The sequence below is a fragment of the Dipodomys ordii genome, unplaced genomic scaffold, assembly GCF_000151885.1.
Source record: "Dipodomys ordii isolate 6190 unplaced genomic scaffold, Dord_2.0 Scaffold1, whole genome shotgun sequence".
Taxonomy (NCBI): Eukaryota; Metazoa; Chordata; class Mammalia; order Rodentia; family Heteromyidae; genus Dipodomys; species Dipodomys ordii.
Window position 1 is genome coordinate 15636921 of NW_012267217.1, and position 24887 is coordinate 15661807.

General features: G+C 37.7%; 1 protein-coding gene across 1 annotated transcript in view; it reads left to right on the forward strand.

The window, feature by feature from the left end:
* The window catches only part of Diaph3 (diaphanous-related formin 3), a 450644-nt gene extending 426147 nt beyond the window's left edge, over positions 1-24497 (forward strand). The window contains exon 28 of the mRNA XM_013010947.1: positions 23042-24497. Within this exon, the coding sequence (XP_012866401.1) occupies positions 23042-23301 (260 nt within the window). The 3' untranslated portion in view covers positions 23302-24497. The remainder of the gene's footprint in view (positions 1-23041) is intronic.
* Positions 24498-24887: the final 390 nt, after the last annotated feature.

Here is a 24887-nt window from a genome sequence, read left to right on the forward strand (position 1 = left end):
CTGACTAGGTAGGATTATAGGCATGAACCACAGTGCCTGGCTAGCAGTAAACCCTTTTATAAACATTTCTTATCAGTTCTATGCTGAGATTCCCCTTTCCCTTTTTTTGATGCTAAAACCTAACACCAGTGTTACTTCCATCATAAGTGCTTTGGAGACTTAGTTCCTGTATCCTATTTACTCTTGAACAATATTTGTGTATATATATGTTTCATCACATATTATAATTTATGTGTTTTGCTACTAGCATCTCTTTGGTAAATATTAGTGCCTCCAGGTCTAAGCTTTTATTCATCTCTGCATTCCCTGTCCCAGTACAAGTATGGTCAGTGCACAGTGGGCAATCCGTTAGTGTTGCTTCAGTGCATGAATTAAGCAACCAATTATATGAAATGTCTAAAAGACAGTCTTGTACTTTGAATCTAGCCATAATCCCACAGTTAATTTTTAAATCAGTTGTTTTGGAACTCACAAAGCAATTTCCCATAGAAACAATCTTATAAATGTTATAAATGGTGGTTAGGTTCCCAGGCTAACCCTCAAGAGTCTATTTAACCCATAATGTAGCTTAAGCACTATGCAGTTGTAATGAAAAATTGTAGAAAACAACACTGCTACACATGTGCATTGTTTTCATTACATTAAGTAAAGACAATTCCTCTTTTGTGTTGAAAGTGCAATCCAGGGGAAATTATACCAACAGGCAGATGAAACATAATCTTATGACAAGACCAGGATAGGCAGGTCTCTTGCCTTCCACTTTTTATGCCTGACTTTCTGTATCTATTCATAAATACAATGTGTGTATCATTGCATGTCTACAAATGAATGGCATTAAACTGAATTAAGGCAGTTTTAATAGGGTTAAAAACATAAAGAAATGGAGAATTTAAACCTCGGTTGACTGAACAAAGCTGAGACCTGGGTAGTTAATACATCCCCTACTACCATGACCAACTTTAAAGGCACACATGTTTGTCTCTCTTGGTCTTAGTTTCCTCTTTGATAAAATGACATTGTCTAGGTTAAATGACATTCCATTTGGACAGAGTAGTAATTTTGGTACCATTAAAAACTTCCTGTCAGGCCACGCACCAATGGCTCACACCTGTAATTCTAGCTACTTACAAGACTGAGACCTGAGGATTGCAGTTCAAAGTCATCCCAGACCATAAGACTCTTATCTCCAGTGAACCACCAGAAAACTAGAAGTAGCACTGTGAGCAAAAAGGCTCAGGGATGACACCGAGGCCCTGAGTTCAAGCCCATGACCCAACACACAAACACAAAAAAGACATCCGGTGGTCTGATGTCCTGAGTTTTCTGTGATTAACTAACATACAACAACATAGTTTTACTGCTTGGTAGAGTTTTTCTCAGTCTGCTGGCTGTGATATGTCCACCTTAGAATTAATTTGTTCCCCAACACCTGCTATCAAAATCTACATAGAAACTAATTCTCACCACACGATGTCTCCATCCGAACTTAGAGAACAGCAGTCTTCTGGTTGTTTCCTCAGAATCCTGCTTTCTCTCATGACGGGGGAAGCTTTTCTTCCTGACTTGCCGATGAATTTCTCACTTGATTCTGGTGTAGCAGATACAAACTCCAGCAAATGTCTAATCAAATTTTATTTTCTATTAGGAGCCATCTGTTTGCCGATGACTACTCCATTTGTTTTTTATTTTAGTGCAATCCATTTTAGTTCCTTCATCTGTTTTTACCATGCCACCTGGACTTCCCCCTTTCCAGATCATCCCTTCCTTCCTTTCATGTGGGCAAGGGAGAGGACAGAGTGTGGACAGCAGGAATCTGCTGTACCCCAGGCATAATGCTTGAGCCTCAAACGCTTCTCTCTGACTATAGCCTGCCTCTTCCCTCTAGCTCTCCAAGCCTTTTGTTTTCTGTCCTGTAGTATAGCACCCTTACATGTCTTGTGGCCTTTCAAGGTAGAAAAAGCAAGAAATTGCTAAGTTCGTATAGTCTTTAACTTCCTGTAACAGGAAGGCAATCACTCCTCTTCCTCTGCGTCTATTCATGTACTGGGTTGCTTTAGGGTTCAACTCTATCACAATAACCATTTTTTTCATATGAAATTTCCAATATATTTTGATATTAATTCCATAACCAACCTATACTATGTGTTTTCTTCATTGTCTGTGTATGTTCATCTTCATGAAATAGTACTTAGCCCAAATGTAGCTGCTGACTAAATGGGGCCATTTTTCACATTTTAATGGATTTTCCCTTCCATAGAATTCTCTCCAAATTGTCTTGGATATAGCTAGGATCTTTTGTTTCTTCAGAGTTCAAACATGAGCTTGCCATGAAGAACCCCCATCTTGAAGTACCCCATGGTGGACCTCCTCCATTTCTCCTCCTCTGTGTTCACAACTCATTGGGCATGTTAGTGACTAAGCCATCAATTCTCCTGATATCCCTTGTTCTTTTCAGATCAGCAACAGTACCTTAAACCCATGATAGGTGCTATTCTGTGCCTTATACATAAAGCTGCTCAATGAACATTTATCAACTCATTATTCAGTAATATATAGACTTGTTGGGTTGAAATTTTCAAATGATCGATTTTTTTTTACCTTTCAGCTATATTTTTTTTTGTCAGTGGCTTTGATTACCCAGGTGCCTTTTTACCATCAATAGGTTATATCTATAAATAGAAGGCTTTTCAATGTGTTTGGAAAAAGAAACTGCATAAAGAAGTTCAGATTTTAAAATTGCAGATGGATATTATGTTAGCGATTAGCTATAGCAAACATATTCTGAAACCATTTATCTAGCTGAGAAAAAAGACAACAATAGAGCCATCCCTTGTGGCCACAGTTTCAGTGGCTTCCTTCAAAAATAGTCATTTGAAGTTTTTGTTTCTGCCTCCTTTTAATCTCTCATGTTATGAATAATATTTAGCTGAAATCCCAGATCAACTTAGGGAAGGAAATCTTTGGTGTTGATTTTTGATAAAATATAAGGCATTTACTTTTGTGAATGTTAATCTCAAAAGGCTTCAATACAATCTTTTGTTCTCTAGGTTCTAGTGTCAATTATTTAAATTTAAACACCAGTGTGTTTTTGACCACCAGAAAGCCCTCTGAAAACCTAAATAGGAAAGTTTTAGTTATTAATGTCTGTAACATTCTATTATTTTAATCACCATCTCAGCAATTGCCTGATGGGGAGCGGGTAATGACACGTGGTGATCCTGCCGATAGTCACTTGATAAAATAATCATCTTGGTCTTAACCTTTTATCTTACCTAATGTGCTAAGCAACCAAATTCACTTGCATGAAAATTATTCTGGAGTTGCTAGATTTTGTCCTGACTTTTTTTTTAAGTTCAAATCCTACTTCCTAAATGTTTGCTACATGAAATAGTCTGACAAACTACAGCAACTTATTAATAGATGTAAAGATTTGTGTTTTTTGTTTTTTTTTTGTCGGTCATGGGGCTTGAACTCTGGGCCTGGGCGCTGTCCCTCAGCTCTTCAGCTCAAGGCGAGTGCTCTACCACTTGAACTACAGCGCCACTTCCGATTTTCTGGTGGTTTATTGGAGATAGGAGTCTCAAGGTCTCTCCTGCCGGGGCTGGCTTTGAACCGCGATCCTCAGATCTCAGCCTCCTGAGTAGCTAGGATTACAGGCGTGAGCCACCAGCGCCCGGCTTTGTGTGTTGTTTTTAAAATTAGATTTTCTGAGGACAAATACTTGTATTAGATCAAAGTTTTCTCAGTGGTAATTCCCTTGTATAGTTATTCTCTCTCCTATCTCTTTCTCGTATCTCTTTCTTTTTCTCTCTCTCTTTCTCAGTACAATCTAAGTTATTTCTCTCCAGTTTAAATGTGTTGGCTGATTTTCAGACTTGGATGAATTTCACTGTGGATTGCTGTTCGATGTGACTTGAGTACGCAGGAGCTGTCAGGATGGCTCAGTGATTTAATGCTGGTGTCCTGCAGCTTTGACTGTAATCAGCAGATGCTGCAGTATTACCATAAATGCTTTCTTAACTGCTTCTGTCAAAAAGAGAAAATTCCTGCACCGAGTCTGCTGCTTTTGATTAAATCCAGTTTGCCTTCTTTTGCATAATTAATGTCCCATGATGATCTCTAACCTTTTGTTTTTAATATTGCCTCTTGGTCTAGACTGACTCTTTACAGGGAGGCTCAGCTAAGAGCAGACAAAGAGAAACGGGTGGCACTGTCACATGGACCCCCAACATCTCATTGGCTCTGAAGCTGTTGCTGTGTTCTATACCTCACTTGTCAAAGATCATGAAAGGTTCTGGTCTTTGCAGTGTTTTTCATTGCTGTGCCTGGCTCTGCTGTACTTCAGAAAGCTGTTTGTGTAACGCTTTGGTGCACATGCTTTTGCCTGAGGATGTCTGATGATAGGATCCGCTTCCGAATGTGCTCACCCTGGATGTGTAAACGATAGCCCTCTGACACAAGCCAGGCAAAAGGTGTCTTATTCTGCTAAACTTTCTGTACCTCTTGCCCAAAGGAACTCAGATATTATATTTGCTGCAAGCAAGTAAATGTGTGTAATACAGAATGCTAAAAAAATGAAGAGCTCGATTTGTCAGGGACTGCATTGTGTTCATTGTGTTAAGGAGAAAAGGTCCTTGAGTTTATTAAATAGCAGTCCCTTTCTCCTGAGAAGCCCAAATTGTTTTCTTATTTGTTCTTGAAGAATCTGTGAGTACTCTTCCTTCACTACCACTCTTGAACTGACTTCCTGTTTTCTTTTACAAGTGGAGCATTGATGTGAATAGCAAGCCTTTGTGATGTTATTTTCACAGTGTACGCCTTTTTAAGAGGATCTGAGATATCTCTCAGGTACTAAGTAAGACCTTAGCCACTGGCATATCTACAGCTTAGAACTGCTCTGAACTCGTAATGTTCTCTACCTTTTCCCTTGGTTTCCAAAACAAAGGATGAGTGGTTGAGTTTCACATGTTCTGGGAGTTTCTCTTCATCCTCCTTCTGGAGGCAATTTCACTAACAAGTGTTGATCACATTATTTTTTATTGTCATTATATTTTCTTTATAGAGTCACAGAACTTGAGTTCATTTTGTGACTAACAGCTAAGCTTTAAATGTAATGAAGCCACAGTCCGTGCTGCTTTTAGTGCTGCTTTTCGTCTGTAGATTCACAACTTTTTACCACTGAAATGTTAACTTTGCATATAGATGTCAGTTTATCTCAAATGAAGACCAAATAAAAGAGTTTCAAAATAAATGTGTTACTCCTCAAATAGGTTCCACATAGAAACAAGACATAATCATCAAAATGTCTTCTTTGTCAGACTAGTACTTGAACTACAAACTCTCTAAGTTGCTTGTATATACTTGGGCCCCTTGCAGCTCCATTGTATTACTATTTTTCTACACAGTCAGCAATATCATTGCCCACCTTTTTGCTTATAGCTGGATTTACTAACCACTTCTACAATAGAGAATGTTCCCTATCAACAGAACAACCGGAGACTTTGAATTGTCATCAGATCCTGCCTTTTCCTTACCTCTGTTAATAGAATAACCCACAGACAGCTTCTGGTGCTTAGTTTCTGTCTTGGTAAATAGAGGTGAGCAATAGCCATGTCTCAGGAAGGGTTCATAGATTCCACTGTGCTTCTGTATCTACCTACTTCTGTGAGCCTATGCTTGGTGACCAGCAAAACAAGGGAAATACTTACATGACAAGAAGAGAACAAGAGAGTTTGAAGTTTAATTTTTCATAGGCCTTCAAAAGTTCTTTTTTAGTCTGTTGCTTCATTCCTACTTTATTCGTGAGCATAATGTGCTAGTTACTACTCAAAAAAGTCACAGATGTGTCTCTTTCAAGATATTTGAAGGTGAGAGTGGAAGGAAGTCACTTAGAAAAGCACTGATGTTTTAGGAAATTGTGAAATGTCTCTCTAGCTGTAAGAAAGGAAAATTTCCTTTTCACCCTACATCCTCCCCACACCTGACAAAAAAAGAGGCCATCTTACTTTTATAACTCTAGATTCCTGAAATCCTCAAAGTTGATTCTAAGTATTATTGTGATCATGCTGTAAGAGTTGTCAGATTATTTTAAATGATGAAGAGTTGTAATCCGTAAGCATTACAACTGCTTTTCACCAGCTATAGCATTCAGAATCTGGATATCCACCTACCACGTTTCAATTAAATTAGCACATAAATATATATTATACAATATATCACTTTATCCATAAATTTCATGATACCATATATGGAGAAGCCTAAACCAGTTTCCTGCAGAGATAGATTAGGTCAGAAGTCTTAGAAATATCTTTACTTTTTTTTTAACTGTATTGGAAGATATCTTAATTAAAGACTCCACAGATTTTTGTTTTATCCAACTTAGTTACCTGCCTTTGGTAGTATCTGTTATTATCTGCTGTAACTATGAGAAAAGAGACCCAAACACAGCTACTTTCAAGGATTTCTATGTGAGGATCTTGTGAAAACACTTGCATTTTGTAGTGATCTGTCCTTTTCAAAGAGCTTTTGCTTAAAAATCCTTGGTAGGTTTGGCTTACTTGATCATCCTAGTGAGTTGTTGCAGAAGGCTACAGGGATGAAGAGAATTCTCCAAGGATATAAAATATGATTGACAGTACTAAAAAGAAACACAGCTTTTCCTTTTATATCTAACTGCAGAGAAGGTTGCCCTCTGATCTAAATAGTCACAAATATACCATTTGTGACTAACAGACAAGCCTGGGGAAATTGTTCTGGTTCTCTATCATGTAAATCCAAAGAAGAAACAAATCAATAAATGGACAGCTTGATAAACGAAAAGATTGTTCCATGGCAGTAAGCTCAGTTAATACCAAATCTGTAGAGACAGCAAAGAAGTGAAAGCTAACCTTACCTCGCCTGAAAGGGCTTTTAATTTGCCCTATAAGATGGTCAGAATCTTCTCCAGGGAATCCAGAAGAGAGTCACAGTGGCAAACCAAGAACATTGTCACAGCTCACAGAAAATAGCTGGGATGTTTGTCTTAGTTGTTTTTGTCTTTTTTTTTTTTCTGTGCAAAAGGTACAATTCTAAAAACTTCATAGACTCTATGAGAAAGAACTGAGGAAATGTTATTTAAGCTTCTGGTCAAATCTAAGACCTAGTAAGTGGTTGTGTTGTCCACATCATTGAACTTAGGTCTCTTCTATCTTCTTTTGTTTGTTATGTTTTTGTGGATTTGTTGTTGTTATTGTTCTAGTCCCCCAGGGCTTGAACTCCTGGTCTGGTACTGTCTTTAAGCTTCTTTTGCTCTAGGCTAATGTTCTACCTTTTGATCCATAGGTCCACTTCTGACTTTTTGTTGTTGTTGTTGTTGTTGTTAGTTTCTTGGAAATAAGAGTCTCAGGGATTTGACTAGGTGGGCTGGCTTTGAACTGCAATCCTTAGATCTTAGCTGCTTAAGTAGCTAGAATTGTATGTGTAAGCTGCCTGCACCTGGCTTCTATCTTCTTTGGTTAGAGTGTGGCTGACAAAACAAATACTTAAATACAAAACTACACAAACACTTTGTGTTTATGGTGTTAGGAAGGGAAAGATCTGGGTGCTTGCTATAGGAAGGGAGAACAAGAGGATCGTGGATTAGATGGCTTCCCCAGAACTGACTTCTTGGACCTGATTGTGCAGGAAGCAGAACAAGTCTCATGCCCAGGGAGCATGATGAATTTGGGTCACTAGTTCCTATTTATTATAGCACAGGCAACAAACAGGAGGGTGACAAGAGGAGGACCAAAGTGAGAAATGGAGGTGGCCACCATTCCCAACCACAACTGGAACAAAAGTATCTCAAACTCAAGACTTTTGATTATAAATCCAGATAGTCTTCTCTATGTTATTCTTAAAATCCTGTCCAATATATCCTTTATGAACTTCTAGATTTAAGTCCTTCCAACCTACATTTTTAAAACGTAGATTTCCTTTCTTTCTCCATCCTGGGTTTATTTGTTCTCCTCAGAAGATGCCTCTCTGTAGTGTCTTCATTCACCATACACTGTACCAATGCCACCTCCCTGAGCTGCCACACACATTTTCTTTTGAAATCTAACCCCTAGTATTTAAACTGTTGTGTTTGGTGTGTAAGAGACATAGCTCATGGCTTTCAGAAGCTTCAGTCCATTATGGCCCAGGCAACAGGGGAGCATGGAGCAGAGCACAGCATCTCAAGTCATGGCATTCAGGAAGCAGATAAAGGGAGGGAGCGGAGAGAGAAAAATATATGAATGCCTGAATAGAAAGAACAAGGAGAGTAGAGGAGGGGAGGGGAGGTGAATGCATTTGCTAGCAGTTTTTCTTTTTCTTTCTTTAGTCCATCTGGGACACAAGCCTAGAGGATGGTACCATTCAAGGCCAGTTTTCATCCTTAATTACTCCTCTCTCCAAGCAACTTCACACACACCCAGAGGTGTGCTTTCCTAATCTCCTAGGTACTTTGCAAACTAATTAAACTGACAATCAAAATTAACCATCATACATCAAAAACAATGGAAATAACACCTTGACTCCAAGTCGTTTTCTTGACAGAAGTACAATGACAGACCAGTGGGAGAGCATCTACACTATCAGAGATACTATCTGATGAGCTCTGAAAGGTTGCAGAGTCAGAATCAATGCTAGAGCTGGGAGGGGTATATTAGGTAGAATTTACTATGTAAATAGAACTGAAATAACTTAAGGCATGGCACCATTTACTAAAAGAAAATGAGTTTCCTCTAGCGTAGATTATTAATGAGAAAAAACTATATATTGAAGCTTTAACACTTTAAAGTGAGACTTTTGTGGCTAGCTCTTTTTTTATGTTTTTGTTATTATAAAGGTGATATACAGAGGGGTTACAGTTGTATAAGTTGGGTAATGAGTACACTTATTTTTTTTGGCATCTCTTATTCTTTCCCAGTATTTCCCTCCTCATTTTATTTTTTTCAACTCATAAATGTTATAACTAAACCCTCCACTTGGTACAAATCTGGCAGCATTAAAGTGTAAAGTTTTACAATCAATAATGTCAAAAAATAACTAACTTTGAGTATTTTGTAAGGTACTGGTGAATCTGGGCCATGGAATTTGCTGTGAATTAACTAGTTATAGGGAAAATGGAAATATAGATGGTACTTTATCCAGATATACAAAATCCCTGTAAATAAATATTTGTGGTTCTTCCTAGAAAGCTGAAAAGATTTTTTTAAAGCTATTTGTCAGAAACAGTATCAGCAAAAATTAACTGTCTCATTGTTTCCTTTTGTTTCCTTGGGCTAGCTTCTTCTTTAGTGTTTATAGTTTTAAAACGTTAAGTTAAACAGCAGTATTAGAGTTTGGAGACAGAAGCCTAATCAAAGGACTTGTACTTGAGTCAGAGCCATACCTGGCTGACATTTCTAAATTTCTCAAAAACAAAACAAAACAATCCTTTTCTCCTGAGCTAGATTGAATAAATTTCAGGTCTCATGAGGCTGTATTATTGTTTATTTTATAAAACGTAGTCTAATATAGGGAGAGGAGAACTTAAGATTATTTTATGGATAAGGGGGGTGAGACAGAATGCTGAGTGTGGTGGCACATGCCTGTAATGCCAGCACTCAGAGGCAGTGACAGGAGGATTGAGTTTGAGACCAGCCTAGGCTATGTAATGACACCCTATCAAAAAGAAAACTAGGGCTGGGAAGGTGGCTCAGTGGCAGAGCGCTTGCCTTGCATGCATGAGACCCTGCGTTTGATTCCCCAGCACCACATAAGCAGAAAAAGTCGGAAGTGGCGCTATGGCTCAAGTGGTAGAGCACTAGCCTTGAGCTGAAGAGCTGAGGGACGGGACGGCACCCAGGCCCAGAGTTCAGGACTCACAACTGACAAAAAAAAGAAGGAAGGAAGGGAGGGAGGGAGGAAGAAAGAAAGAAAGAGAGAGAGAAAGAAAGAAAATTAAAGAGAGGGGAAAACTTGTTAAGATGATGAGAAAAAGACTAAATTTTTGTATCTGTATTTTGTTAAATTTTAGCTTTATCTTTGTGGGTTGTGTTGTGGTTCAAAATTTTCTCTTTTTAACACGTGCTTGGTGTGTAACTATGACCGCACCCTTTATAACTACTTTTACTCCTGATATGGAAGGCTATAAAAAGTGTATGATGATAAAACTAGTGCATGGCGGGAGGAAATAAGCTCAGGGTGTTAGACTAGGGGAATTAAGTGATTGAGATCAGAAGGTTCATGTGGGTTTCAGTTACCAGATGGACCCAGTGAAACTGCAGAACACGTAGCTTCTGGTTCTTTGCAACAGCTTTCAGGCCATGTGTCTCCATTCATTACGAAGTTGTCTAGATTGCAGGCATCACACTGGGTCCTTTCAACTCCACATGAAGCCATGGCCAGTGTAGTAAGGCAGTGCCATTGCAAATGTCAGTCCTTTAGAAAGAAAGTAATGAGCAAGCATACTAATCTATTTCATAGTTGTAAAAGAATGCACTGAAGTCCATATTTTCAGTCACTTACTTCAAGTCACTAAAAGTTAGCAATTGGTCACAGGTGTACCTGTCTGACCTCTAGTGGCTATAGCTTACTGCTACATCTAAGTTGATTGGGTGGACAAAGCGGAGTAAAAAGCCTAAGACTTCGAAGAGCCTAATACTAGAAGTTGCTCCTGCTGGGTATAAGATCAGCTTCCTAGAAGTTCCACTGACTAAACCATTGAACTAATATTTGAGAAGATGGAGTCCAGACAAGCTTTATTCTTCTCTGAGGGCATGTGCCTTGGAACCTTAACTAAGCTATTACCACCAAGTTGTCAGTGGACATTCTGGCACTCAGTAGTTCACGTAAGCATGAAATATTTGAGAACTTTGACAGAACATCTATGTATGATGTACGTTGTCCCTAAATGTTTGTGGAATAGTAAGTACATCATGATATGTAGCTGTGCGGATTTAGTATTTTCAAGGTAATAGTATGACTGTCCCTCATCTAATTCACTGAATTTTTGAGACAACCTTCATTAAGAGTGCTGTCTGTGTCCAGGAAACAGATTTGAATTGACTGGTAATATGGGGGCATAAGTCCTCTTAGTTCAATGATAATTTGAACCATTGAACTAATAGTTCTGCACTTAATACAATGCCCCACTGAAAATGGCTAAGAAAATTTTCATGTGATTGTAACATATTTTGCTTTGTCTACAATATAAACCACATTGGAGTATTTGATGTCATTTTTTCTTTTTATACTTTATATCTCATTAAACAGTGAACTCTTATCTCAACAGTTTAATGAACTGTGAATTGCTAAGACATTTATGGCTAATGTGAGTCTCCAATGTACTCTTTTATTTCCCAATACTGTGTGGATTTTAAAGTTCTGTATACTCCAAGCCTTCTGTGCTGGCACTGGTAGCTCTTCTAAGAAGATTGTAATAAAGAACAATTACTATATTTCCTCCTTGTCTGTTTCCCTCTATCAGTGCCTTCTTTAGCTTACCAAGAGTACTGCACTCTGATTTCTTTCTTCTCTGCCTGCTGTATGGCTGTATGGTACATTGCTATGCTTTGTATTTCATGTTACCATAGAGACAGGAGGTGCTCCAAAGCCCCAGGAAGACGAGTGGAAGCCAGTCTTTGAGTTAACAGTCCCTGCTGGTGAGCAAAGCCCTAGGCATGAATCTATAGTAGTAAATGGAAAGAGAGAATTGTGTGGTAGGCTGTTTCTGTGTCCAGAGAGTCCTAGGAAGCGCAGGCTTAGTCAAGATGGCATTAAAAACGAACTGTTTACAGAAATCACCTTTTCAGAGATTTCACTACAGCCTAGACTACATAAAAACCAAACCGATTTTTTGATTTGCATAGTAGTAGTAGTAGTAGTAGTAGTAAGCAGAGTGACTCTGACCTGTTCCTTCTGTTTTTACGTGAAAAGAGAACAACTTGTAGGGAAGCTCCTCTTTGCTTCCATTATTTTGCTGATCAAAAATCTCACCTTTACAATGAAGGTCAATATTTCTAGCTTAGCCAAAAAAGAAAACCATCAGAAGTCAGACTGCAGTTTGAGCACAAGGGACTTAAAGCCGGCACTCAGATCAATGATCCAAGTACGCCAGTTCCAGAAATGAGCAGTTTATATTTACCCTCAGTTGTCATGCACTCCTTCCACATTTTAGATTACTTACAGCCTTTGAACATTTGTCTGAATTCAACAAATTGTCATATTTTCTACTGTGATAACTCTTATGCTATACTTGGTCATGCTTTTATGTAGGGAAATCCTGAGAAAAGATTTTAAAATAATATTTTTTCCCTTGCTTCTTCCTTAGAGATATGATATGAGGTCCTTTAACCAGAGGGGAGAAATGTTACCAAAATAATGTCAGATTTTAAAAGAACAGATGTTTTGTGAATAACCTTTAAAACAATCCTTTAGAGTGGCTTAAGAGCCATGCTCCGGTGCTTGCTAGATTTTTGGCCCAGATCTAGTACTCTGAGCAGGAAATAAATTCGAAGAAAATGAAAACACGACATTTTTTTTCCACAGTAGCCTGTTCAGAATTGTCCTTTTGAGGAAGAAGTATCTGTAAATTTGTGAAAAAATTGAAGTTGAGAACAGCTGGCTGAAGCTGTCACTTTACTTTCCTCAAGCTGTCAGTAGGAGGCAGTAGTACACCGGAGTGAGTCGCTGTCCTTAGGTGATGCAGAGGACTCATGCCCGATTTCTTTCTTCCATTCGTTTTCTAGAAACACACGAAACTAAAACCTCAGAAATCAATTCAGATTTCACAATGGTATCATCAGTCAGTGCAAGGTAATGTTTCCATGCCATGAGTAAGACAATCAGAAGAGACTTCAACTAGTGGCACTTCTGCAAACTGCTCCCCAGTATGGATTATAGATACTGATCCAGAAGGAATATTAGAACGGCCAGGGACAAAGACCAACTTTATTTTGAAAGGAAGGGAATTATATTTAATAAGTTAGATACCTCTGATTTTTCATTATTTAATAATCAGAACTATGAAGTAAAAATTGGAAAATCTCTGAATGGTTTCTTTGTATTTAGGGGTCTGGGTAAACATGTCAGAAGATGAACACTAGCAGAAGGAGGCTTGTCGGCATTAGAATGAGTTTTAGGATGTATTTTTAATCTTCAACCACTGTTTGTTTTGCCATTTACAAAATCTGAGTTACCTCAAATGTGCAACTGTTCCTTTTTTAAATTAAACAGAATCACAAAGATGCTAAGTATTAGAATATTGCTTTTTTGCACTCCATTGTTTTTTTTCCTTTTATGATAACCAATTCCATGAACAATCTTTCTTTCATTTATTAACTAATTTCAGTAAGTCATATGTTGGGGAATTTTTTCCCTCTATTATATACATTGATCTCTGCAGGTTATTACTAGGTGAAATTCAAACAGCATATATTAATTTGATGACAGCCCATGATTAGTGAGAAATCTGTATACATGGAAGAAAGCCAAGTTTACTAGTCTCTAGACTGAGGATTTTAGTACAGTACCTTGAGGTATTCAGGTGAATTAAGGTCCCTATAGAGGGACTCATAAAATGAATCATAATGGTATTTTAGTAAGCTAAGGGATATAGACAACATTCATTCCCGTTAGGATATAGATTGTTGCAATTTGAAGTTTAACTTTTAACTGGTAGCTATATTATATATTTTTTCATAATTTCTAAATTGTAGTAATGGTGGTAATCATTATCAAGGTGCGGGTGGCTTATAACTTTAATCATAGCTACTTGGAAGGCTGAGATTGGCAGATCACTGCTGTAAGAGAGCCTGTTTTCCCAGGTATGATTAGAAGCCTACCAGAGTCAGATCTCATTTGGGCAGGAAGTGAGAATTGGTTTCAAAAACAACCAGCAAAACTTAGGGCTGGAGCTGTAGTCCAGCAGATAGAGCTTCTGCCTACCAAGTTAAGGCACTGAGTTCAAAACCTTGGAGCACCAAAAAAATAATAATAATGGTAGTAGTAGTAGTAGTAGTAACAACAATAATAGCTTTCTTATAGTGAAAATCCAACTTGAACTAAAACTCCTCATTAAACTCACTACAATTTTCTGTAAATATATCCATCTCCAAAATGTTAAAAAGCTAACTGCACTGTTAAAAACTTGCTCTAGACCTTTGCTATTTGGTATGTAGCTAGAATCCAGAAGTGGCTCTTGACATCTTAAAGTATGACTGGTCAGAGTTAAGTTATACTGTAGGTATAAAATGCACATTTGACTTTGGAGACATAGTCAAGAAAGGATCAGTATGAAAGATTTCACATTGCTCTTTACTTACTTGTTGAAATAATGTTTTCCTGCTTTTTTTAAATACTTAATGTGGCTTGTAGAAAATTTTAGGTTACATAGCCCACTTTTGTGGCTCTCATTCTATTTCTTCTGGATTCAGTTCTAATCCTCACGAGACCAGAAAGCAAACAACATATATAATATTATATTTATTTTCTATACAGAATGCAGTCATTAGCAAATGTCGTGGGTCCTATGAAATGTTCTATGTCTGTTTGCCATTTCCCATTATGATCCTCCAGAAATGGGAGAACTTAAGGTTTGTATTGAATTTTCTAGAGACAAGTAGCAAAGGTTTTGTGGCTGTGGCAATACATGACTTTCTATAGACCTCAGTTTCCTTATCTATCTTGGGATGTTAAAATTTGTCCTTTGGTATTAGAATATTTAAAATAGCATCTAAGAATTTATCCGATATGTATTTACTAACTACACTGTCAGACTATATTTCTGCCTTCTCACCTTCTTCTTCTTGAATCACCAACTCAAATGATCAAATAAATGAACATTTGCTATCTACTACCTGATGGGAAAGTTTAGAAATAACTGTTCAGTAGCTACTTAGCCACATGGTAGTGGCTGCACAACATGTAGCCAGAAACACGTGTCATTGCCAACAGGACTGGTAAACAGATGCTGTGGTTGGAGACAGTAAGCTAATGTGAAGAGGAAGCTGTTTTGGACATTCGATTTTGGTTTGAAAATGTGTTATGTGAAGTAATACTATGGCATTTTTGTTGAAATGTGTAGATGAGTCATGCCAGGCAGTGCTGAAGCTGTTGTCGGGAATTGAAATTACTGAATTTTTCTTCTGAAAATAGGAATTTGGGCAAAGTAGAGATACAAAGTGTAGAAAAGCAAGCCAAGTATCTGTAAGAAATGGCCACATCAGAGATCTGATTTTTTGGGAAGGTTTGGGAGGTAGAATAACTTATCAAAGGAGATTTGTTTGTGTGTTTGTTGTCTGTCATGGGGCTTGAGCTATGGGCTTGGGCGCTGTCCCTCAGCTCTTCAGCTCAAGGCGAGCACTCTACCACTTGAACCACAGCACCACTTCCGGCTTCTTCTGCTAATGTGGTGCTGAGGAATTGAACCCAGGGCCTCATGCATGCAAGGCAAGCACTCTACCACTGAGCCACCTTCCCAACCCCCCAAAGGATTTTTTTTTAACTGAAAATCTTCAAAATATACAAGAATGCTGGGCATGATAGAACATACCTGTAATCCTGGCACTCAGGAGGAAGAGACAGTTCACAGCTAGCAGCAAAGTAAACATGGCAAAGAAACACAGACCAGAAGTCTGAGAACTTCACTTAACCTCTGGCTCTGCCTGAAAGGTATGTCTACTTCTTTAGCGTATGCAAAGGAAGATATATATATATATACCTACTCATCCCTCTTACTCAGGCACTATAAGAACCAAAAGTATGGCTATATCAGGAAAGTGTAATAGTTTTCTAAGCTATAAAGAATAGTCCACAATGACTTTTGGTAGCAACTACCTGACATTAAATTTTTACAGGTCGTAATCTCTCAAAAGGCCGCCCTTCTCTCCAATATCAGCTACAAGTTTGGGGTTTCCCAGGTCACCCTCACCTTTTACTAGCTGGCTATAAGTTTAGTCGTCCCTACGATCTCCTCTGTATTAATAACTTACTAGAATGACAGGATTCAGGGGAACATATAATATTATCAGAACCACCAAAAGCGAGAGACACCTGAAGCTTCTGTCATCTTTAGGGCACATCTCCTTCTTGGCATATCAACATGTACATAGCATATTCAGTTTTCCATATGAATGGGGTTCCCATTCAACTGTAAAATGAAAATATTTAGGTGGGCTGAATCAACTGTAAATTAAGAATATTTAAAGACAATTGCATCTGTACATTTTCTTCTTTGTTGAACAATAGAAAATAGCAATGTTTTATGTGGCATTTGCATTGTATTAGTTATTATAAGTAAGCTGCAGAGATTTAAAGTATAAGGAAGATGATATATGAGTTATATGTGAACACAGTCTTTTATATGAGTGACTTATGTACTCGCAGATTTTGACGGCTACAAGGGATCCTGAAACCAATCTCTCATGAATTCCCCAGAGGACAAGTATATTGCAACCTAGAAAACTCACCTGAACTTAGGTGTCCTGAGCTTAAGTTAAAGCTTTACTACCTAAGTATAATTGGTTCAATTGTTGGTGATAGAAGTCAAATCCTAGTCCTTTACCTTCTCAGAGAAATGCTGATATCACTTGGCTCAAAACCTCAAACCTCTAAAACCACATGCTTTTGTCTTGCTGGCTTGACCAAACCTCATCCTTTGTCATTCATTAATAACCTATCTATAGTCCCACCATGAGTTCCCTAGCTACCATAAATTTATGTTGCCAGACCAGGTCTGAGATTCCCTAACAAAAGTTAGAGACGTAAGAGGCCCCGTCCCAAAGTGGGACAAAAGCCAGCTACATCCATTACTATACACACCCCAAAGCCTGCTAATGTCACGAGAAAATGAGGCATGAGAAAATTCCATGAAGTCTATGAATTTTGAGGGTTTCAGTAATCTTAGAGAAAGCAGTTCTAATACAGAGGTATGGATGAATGTCAAAATAGGATTGCTGAAAATTGAGTGGGAAGGTAAAAAAAAAAGGCAACAGATACAGAAAGAAAGATCCAAATCAACAGGAAATGACAGTGCTCTCTTCAAACTTTTATATAAAGGTTAGTGAAGGTCCATTTCTCACAAAAAAAATGCTCTATCTTAGTTGTTAACTATCTCTTCTATCCAGAAATGTCTTTTCTCCACTCATCTGCTTTGTCTGTTTTGTTTCAACAAGGGGGAAGTAAATGTTTTGTGTAGTTTTGTTTTTTTAATCTATAATTGGTTTCAATAAGATTTTCTTGACACTCCTTAAAGATTTTAACTATATACAAAATGCCCTTTTGCTCTTCTTATCATTTCTGCGTTTTCACTATATAAGATAAAAATAAACAACAAAATGAAACTAAGGGAAGACAATTATTTATAACATCAATAAATCAACAGAAAGGAAAACCACAGGGATATGGGCTGCTGGCGGCCAACACTAACTTCAGTTATTGCATAGATTAAAAACATATATTTGTCACACACTTTACTAGCATGTAGACCCAGTGGTGCTTTAAAAATTATATTTATGGGTTATTTGTTTTCCCCAAGTAAAGCCACTGCTGGGATGAAGCGCATCAGCTACTTAGTAGGTCAAAGTAATAGTAAAGAGCCAAAGGTAAAGAATAGCAAAGAGAGAACAAATTTCCAGAAGATTAAAGTTTACTAGTTTTCTTAAAACATAGAGTTTTCCCTTCTTCCTTGTCAAAGCTACCACAGGTTCTCCATTGACCACAAAAGACAGGAGCTCAGTTTTATTTTTTTATCTGAGAGTTGGCACTTCTAAGAAGCCAGTGCCCATTAGAACCACAAATATGATAGAAGATCAATACTGACTTCAAGGGAAAATGATCTCTTTCTGAACCCTAAAGGATATTTCCTGCTGTGGAGAGGTTTCCCCAAGGGCCATCAGCCAGGGCCTGAGCTCTAGGAACATAACAACTGTTGGCTGAGATATTTCCTCATTCTGATGCCACATTGCATATATTTATGTTTAGTTTTTGGTGGGCATCTTTCTCCTACATGCCTCTGCCTTTACTCAAGACACAAGAGAAATGTGAGTGAGCACATTTTGCCCTCCATCTCTCTGCCTAAGATCTGTGGGGCCCAACAGTGGATGTAGTTTATAGTTTTTATTCTGATCTTTAAGTCCAGTGAGGTTTTTGTATTTGAGAGCTGTTCAACTTTCAGCAAGTTTTACTTTTCATTCAATTTCAGGAGGAAGAAAGGGTGTGATGGGGAGGAGGGGTTCCTACATTCAGTCCTTACAGCAGCACTCACTAAGGAAGTTAAACCTTCCTTTCTCAAAGCAAAATGGCATGCATTCTCATCCTGTTTACTTCTGCAGAACACAAATGCAAGATATGTGAATTGGATTCCCTTACCGATTTGGTACTAAGAATAGCAACTGGTTCTTTGCCTGTGTGTCCTATATTCACCAATGGCCCTGAATATTGGCAGGAGTCCTGGATGGATCACACATAGACATCAATTGTAATATCTTAAAGGACAAAAACAGAAAGCCTAAGTTTAATTCATAAATTAGTACAAACGTACTATACTCCCTTTAGAGAATTAAGCAGTCATTTTATTTTACTGTGGTTAGCTCCTATTTTAAAATGTGTGTTGGTAAAGGTTTGTGTTAAGGAGAAATTTAAAAATGCTTCTCTTTTAGTCGGTATCCAGCTTTGCTTTTCATATGACCAAGTGAGCCTTGTTTCATATGTAAAGAATGTGCTTATTTACATCATATAACAATTTATTTATGATTTTAAACACCTGTACAGATTTCCCTCTAATTGACCTGGTTGTCATTCCTCTGTTGTTTGGAAGTCAATCATTTAGAAACTGTTTTTGCTTGGAATTTAGATCTCCAGTCTAGCCCACATGAAGTTAAAAATCTTTTTAAAAGCTGGGTGCTGGTGGTTCATGCCTATAATCCTACCTACTCAAGAAGTTGAGATGTGAGGATCTTGATTTGAAGCTAATCCCTGCAGAAACGTCCATGAGACTTATATATCTCCAATAAACTACACAGAAGAAGCTGGAAGTAGCCCTGTGGCTCAAGTGGTAGTTCCAGTGTTGAGCATGAAGAGGCTTAGGGACGGTGCCAAGGCCTCGAATTCATGCCTCAGAACTACCCCCACCCCCACAAAAAGACTCTTTAAAGCATAGTAATGACAAAAATCATCTATCTTCCAACCAAAATTACAATGAGATTTTTATATTAAAGTGAAATTCAAAATTTGAAGGTTTCTGCATCCACAATCATTTTTCTAGTTCGTCTGCTTTTCAGTGTAGGATGTGACTCCCTCAGTGGCACAGTTTGGGTCTGCCATGGCTGAGGACAAAGGAAAATGAAACTGAAGATGAGGGTCGGGGCAGGTTAGGGGTCCTGAGCAGTAAATTGGAGTCCTGGGAGTGAACACGTACCTAACACCTTCTAAGAGGGCTATAAGGTCATCCTAAACTTAAAAAAAAGGGGGGGAGGGCATCTTTGTATTTCCTTAATAGTTTCAGAAATAGTTTCTGTCCTCTTATCTGTTATTTCTCATGAGAGATTCCTCCCCTGACACCACCATCCTATTCTCTGATCATTTTGTCTGAAAGCAAGCCTATAGCTATTCTGAGTTGCTTGTACAAGTAGAAATTCTCTTGCTTGCGTCAGCTCACTCACTGTCACTCACCTAAGCCTCCAAAGAAGGTGAAGGACCAGCAGAAGAGAAGCCAGGACCCTTGGATCTGGTAGAGATCCAGTAAAGGAAAAGTGAAGATGTCCAAATGGATGCATAATCCTGTTTTGAGTGGCAACACAAAAGTTTATTAATGACCCTAACAAAGGTTTGTGGAAAGAAGAATGATCAAAAGCCTCACTAGCATGAGGTCAAGAAGGAATAGATAGAACTGAACAGTAACCATGATGCGTTCTATCAAGATTTTTTTTTTTTTTTTTGCTAAAAAGAAAACCAAGAATGGTTGTACTGAAGCAGGATGGGGAAACAAATAGAGATTTTTGTTTTCTCTTTAATGTGAGGTGATCACAACAAAGGTATATGCTGCAGGAATTAATCATACAGCAAAAAAAGAAAACCCTCTACAATGCAGTAGGAAGGGCCCAGCTAATGAAGGGGTATCTTACAATAAATAAGTAAGAGTAACATCTCAGGGGTTGTACTCAGAGGGGAGCTCAAAAGACCAATGTTTCCTACGGAAAGGAAGGAATCTTATATGTGTGCAGTTAGTGTATAATAGATAGAGGAGCTGATTGTGAGAGTTTCTTTCGGATTGTTTCTGTGAATAGATTGACCATGGGAAAATTTGGAAAGAGAAAGGGAAAAGGTATAAAATCGTTTTCCAGAAGAATGAGTGGAGGAGATTGTGTTTGAAAGTTCTAGTCTTTATTCTGAGTGAGATGAGGACAGGGAGGACAAGTGTGACCTTGCACACACTCCGGTAAGGTCGTTTATAAAGGTATAATATCTGCTTTACAACATCAGCATGAAGATGAAGTGTTCCAGAAAGTGTTTTGAAGTGTAAGTACAAGACATCATGATTATGAAACTTTAGCTTTGAATTACTTAGTACTTTTCTCTGGCAAATTTTTTCAGATTTTTTATTAAAGGAAGCCCCAGTGTCTCTAGAGACAGCATCTAGCTTCTGCCACTAACTTAGTAATAATCTTCACAAGGGACTTAAACACCTTTTACTTTTTCCCCTCAGTCTATACTGTGAGGGTGGTAATGTTTAAAGTGTAACAATGTGCTTTATAAATTAAAGTCCATGGAAATGTAAGCTATTTAGAAGATGGCATTTCAGCACTCACCAACAGAGAATGAGCCGAAGGATTAAAAGAAATCACGTAGGTGGTACCTAGATATAGATACCTTGCTTGTCCTTCCTTGTTCAAAGCTTTCTCAGGGAGGCGTCCCCACCCAGGACTCAGGGCTCATTCAGCTTTGAAAGAGCAAGGAAAAGTAAGGTCTTTGTGTAGGTGCCAACCGCGTTATTTCCTTTAATCCTCACAGATTCTGTTTGAAGTTGATTACTAGAACCTGAGACTCAGAAAAGTTGAGTTACCTCTTAAAGCTTGGATTTCATCTCATATGTGCCTTAAAAAAAAAACATACTCTTCTCACTTTCCTACCTAGAGAATTAAGCTTGATTATATATAACCATAGAAATTACACATTTTTGTACATATACTTTATTCCAGATCTTTATTTTAGCCAACTTCATCTTTGCAGGCTTTTAACTACAACTTTCCAGTAACAGAATAAAATGGCTTGTTGGAGATAGCAGGGAATCATTTATAAGAAATCAAATGACCCAAAGCAATAAGAATGTTTCGGAGAGGCAGCAGTAAGCTGACTAAAAGTCTGTTGTTAGCTACAAATGCACCTTTTAGACCCCTTTAGGGCAAGAGAGTAGGTGCATGCTAGAAAAAAATTAATTTATGTGGTGAACTGCCATGTCTGTGTGCTCTTTACTACAAGAACAGTGTGTACATTATAAGCTCAGCACATAAACTGTTCTAAGAGAAAATCACTGCTGTATTAGGTTTTGGTTTTTGAGTAACAATTGTCCACCAGATAAGAAGAAGTGATAAGAAAAGTGTATTTATTTTCTTCCCACAGCTAAAAGGTGATCATACTTGGAAAATTTGTTGAGATTGTCCAAGAAACTGTGTAAAATACTCATCCATCACTGGAAGCCCCTGGTCAGGAAATGACAGTGCAGTAAATATCGTCAGCAGCCACCTTTTAATGTACAAGCTGTTTTCGGTTGGAATTTTCAGCACTCACATAAAACACACTGTCATGAGTGACTGCTTGTGCTCTAAAGTCATTACTATTGGGATAATGGAACATCTCTCAGCGAATAACCAAAAAAACTTTAAATGTCATGTCAAGTTTGTTGAAGCCATTTTCGAGCCCTGTTCAAGGTTACATGAATATTGAGTCAAGTGTTTAAGTCTGCGATCTTATAAGACACACAACTCAGAAGGTTATTCAATATGAGTCAGTTAATTAAAAGGAAAATCTAGTTCTGTTTGAGGAGGTCAGCTGGACAGAACCATTTAATTGTTAGCTATTGTAACTATCTTGGTCAATGAGGATCACCATGGCTTACCTGATGTTGCATGAATATGTATACATGTCCACATATACGTGAATATGTGTACATATGCTGACAATTACATTATCCCATGATTCCACCTTGCTCAGAAGCCAAAGTCATTATTCCTTTTAAAGAAGATTTTTTAAATTCTTATTAAGCAGGACACCACCACCTGTAATCCTACTCAGGAGGCTGAGATCTGAGCATCCAGGTTCAAAGCCAGCCCCAGCAGAAAAGTCTGTGAGACTTGTCATCTTCAATTAACCACAAAAATACAGAAGTGGAGCTCAAGTAGTAGAGCACTAGCCTTGAGCACCAAAGCCCAAGGACAGCAGCCCAGGCCCAGAGGTCAAGCCCTAGGACTGACAGAAAAAAAAAATTATTCAAACTTACTTCCTTAATGTTGTTCCAAAAGAAAATGAATCTCACTATTACACTAATGTTTGTCTTGGGGTACAATGTAGGCAGATAATTTCTTCACTCAAGTATTTATTGACCACTTTTCTTACACCAAGGCCACTCTAGGCACTGGTTTAAAACAGTGTTTCTTCATTTTAAGAAAACAGACACACTGTGGACAAGTGCTATGGCCATGAATTCTGTAAAGGGAAGGAGTTAGGATGCTAGCAAGGAAAAGAATATTTAGATGAACAGTTAGACAAGACTACTTTGTGTAAGCAGTGTTAGAACTAAAACTTGAATGAAATTAGCCCGGACCCTGATAATAACCTCGTGGTAAATATTGGGGATATAAAGGAATGCATTAATGTTAACGAAATGCTCATTCTTCTTTGCATGTTTATTTTAAATCTTACCTTTCTATTGGATATTGTTAAGTGTAGCCTGTAACCGACTTGCTTATTAAGAATAATCATTTAAATATACTTTTTAGAATGTGCCCAGTCATTGGTGATCACAGTGACAAGTTTTATGCTTCTCTCTTCCTTACCGTAGAAAATCAGAAAGTGCCGTTGACAGAAGGGGCACATTCTCACTACAATATCAATTGCAACTCCACAAGGACTCCAGCCACCAAGGAGCTTAATTATAATCTAGACACTCAGACGTGTGCCGGGAGGATCAAGGCAGCTGAGAAGGAAGCCTGTAATGTGGAAAGCAACAGAAAAAAGGACATGGAACTTCCTGGTTCTGCTTCTAAAAATGAGTCCATTCCTGAAGTTGAAGCCCTGCTGGCAAGATTACGAGCTTTATAAATTAAACTGGTAAAAAAAATGATTAAGCCAAACATAAAGCCATGCTCTAAGCTATAACACTTGAAAAAATGCTTTTATATAAGTGACTTTATATAGTTTTAACTTATGATAATATATTAGGGGGAAAATCAAGCTAAATACATGGTTGTAATGCTTTTCCTATGTACTTGAAGTTTTGACTTTTTCAAGATTGTAATGGGCTTTAATGCTTTTTTTGTCTCCTTGTATTCATCTGTTCTATATTTGGTGATTAAATTATACATATTGCTTTAGAGAGCAAGGTGGGTGGCCATGTGTTCAGCAATACGTCCTTCAGAAAATTCCATCTTTGTAAGTCACTGAAGTTTTCACTTAACTGTTTTCTACATTAGTGAATGCCAGACCATCAGTCTAATGCCTTGCTATCTATCCATGAATATTCCATACTTATTATTTATATAGGCCCAGCTTTCACCACTGTAATGTTAAAAACATAAAACTATATATCAAAGCTCTAAGGAAATGACTATTAACATTATTATTCCAGGTTAATTATATGACAATTAAGTGCACTTCCAAAATAATACAATGAAAATGTGTTACTTTCTTGGCAAAATATAAATGCTTTCATATGAGTGTGGGTACATATATATATTTATATATACATATAAGATATATATATATATATATACACACACACACAGAATTACTGTGCTGCTGTAAACTCTTGATCTATAGCCCAGAGAAAGATCCTCCCACACACACACCCTCCCCACAGAATTATGACTCTAGAATAAAACTAGTATATTGAAAGGTTTTCTTGTTATTCTTGTAAACAAACTTGGAATTTTATTTTTTTAAAGCTGACAATCAATAATTTTAACCAAGATCTGAATAAGTATTTCAAAGAAAGTGTTCATATGCAAATGTTGAAACTGTACCTCATGTCAGCAACATTCCTTTGTTAAGATAGCAAAGAAAATAAACTTGCTACTTGCACTAAATGAAAAATATCTTCTCAGTCTTTCTTTCTCTCTCCCTCTTTCTCTCTCACACACATACTGTGGATAAATAGAAGCTAGGCTGTGCTATGCTGTCTACCTAATTTACTTTATTATGTGTAATGAGTAAGTGACTGCTCTTTTACTTTCAGTTAAAAAGCAGTTATATGGAACTAGTCTGGTGAGGTCTACTGCATTTTATTTTCCTGTTTAAGTTGCCACCTCCTTCTGGCTCCAAGTTAATAAAATTAATTAATTAGAACTATGAACCAGGCCTTGTTTATATTCATTGGGGAACAGGTGTTATCCATCGCCACTGTAGGACTAGATTCATTCCTTTCTTGTATTGCTGAAATGTGCATTTTTCCCTCCAGTTGCAGTTCATATTTTCCTGAAGACAAATCTTAAACATGAAGCAAGGTGAAGGACATTTATGCATGTAAGCAGATATAAGCCATAACAGCGAGGCAGAATTGTTTTGACTAGGAACGACATTAAGTGAAAGAATTCTATTTCTTCTTAATGTGATGCTGCAGAGATTTAGGGCTTCTCAGGTAGAAAACTTAAATTCCGTCTGATGGTTTGGACACAGCAGGCCCGTGTGAA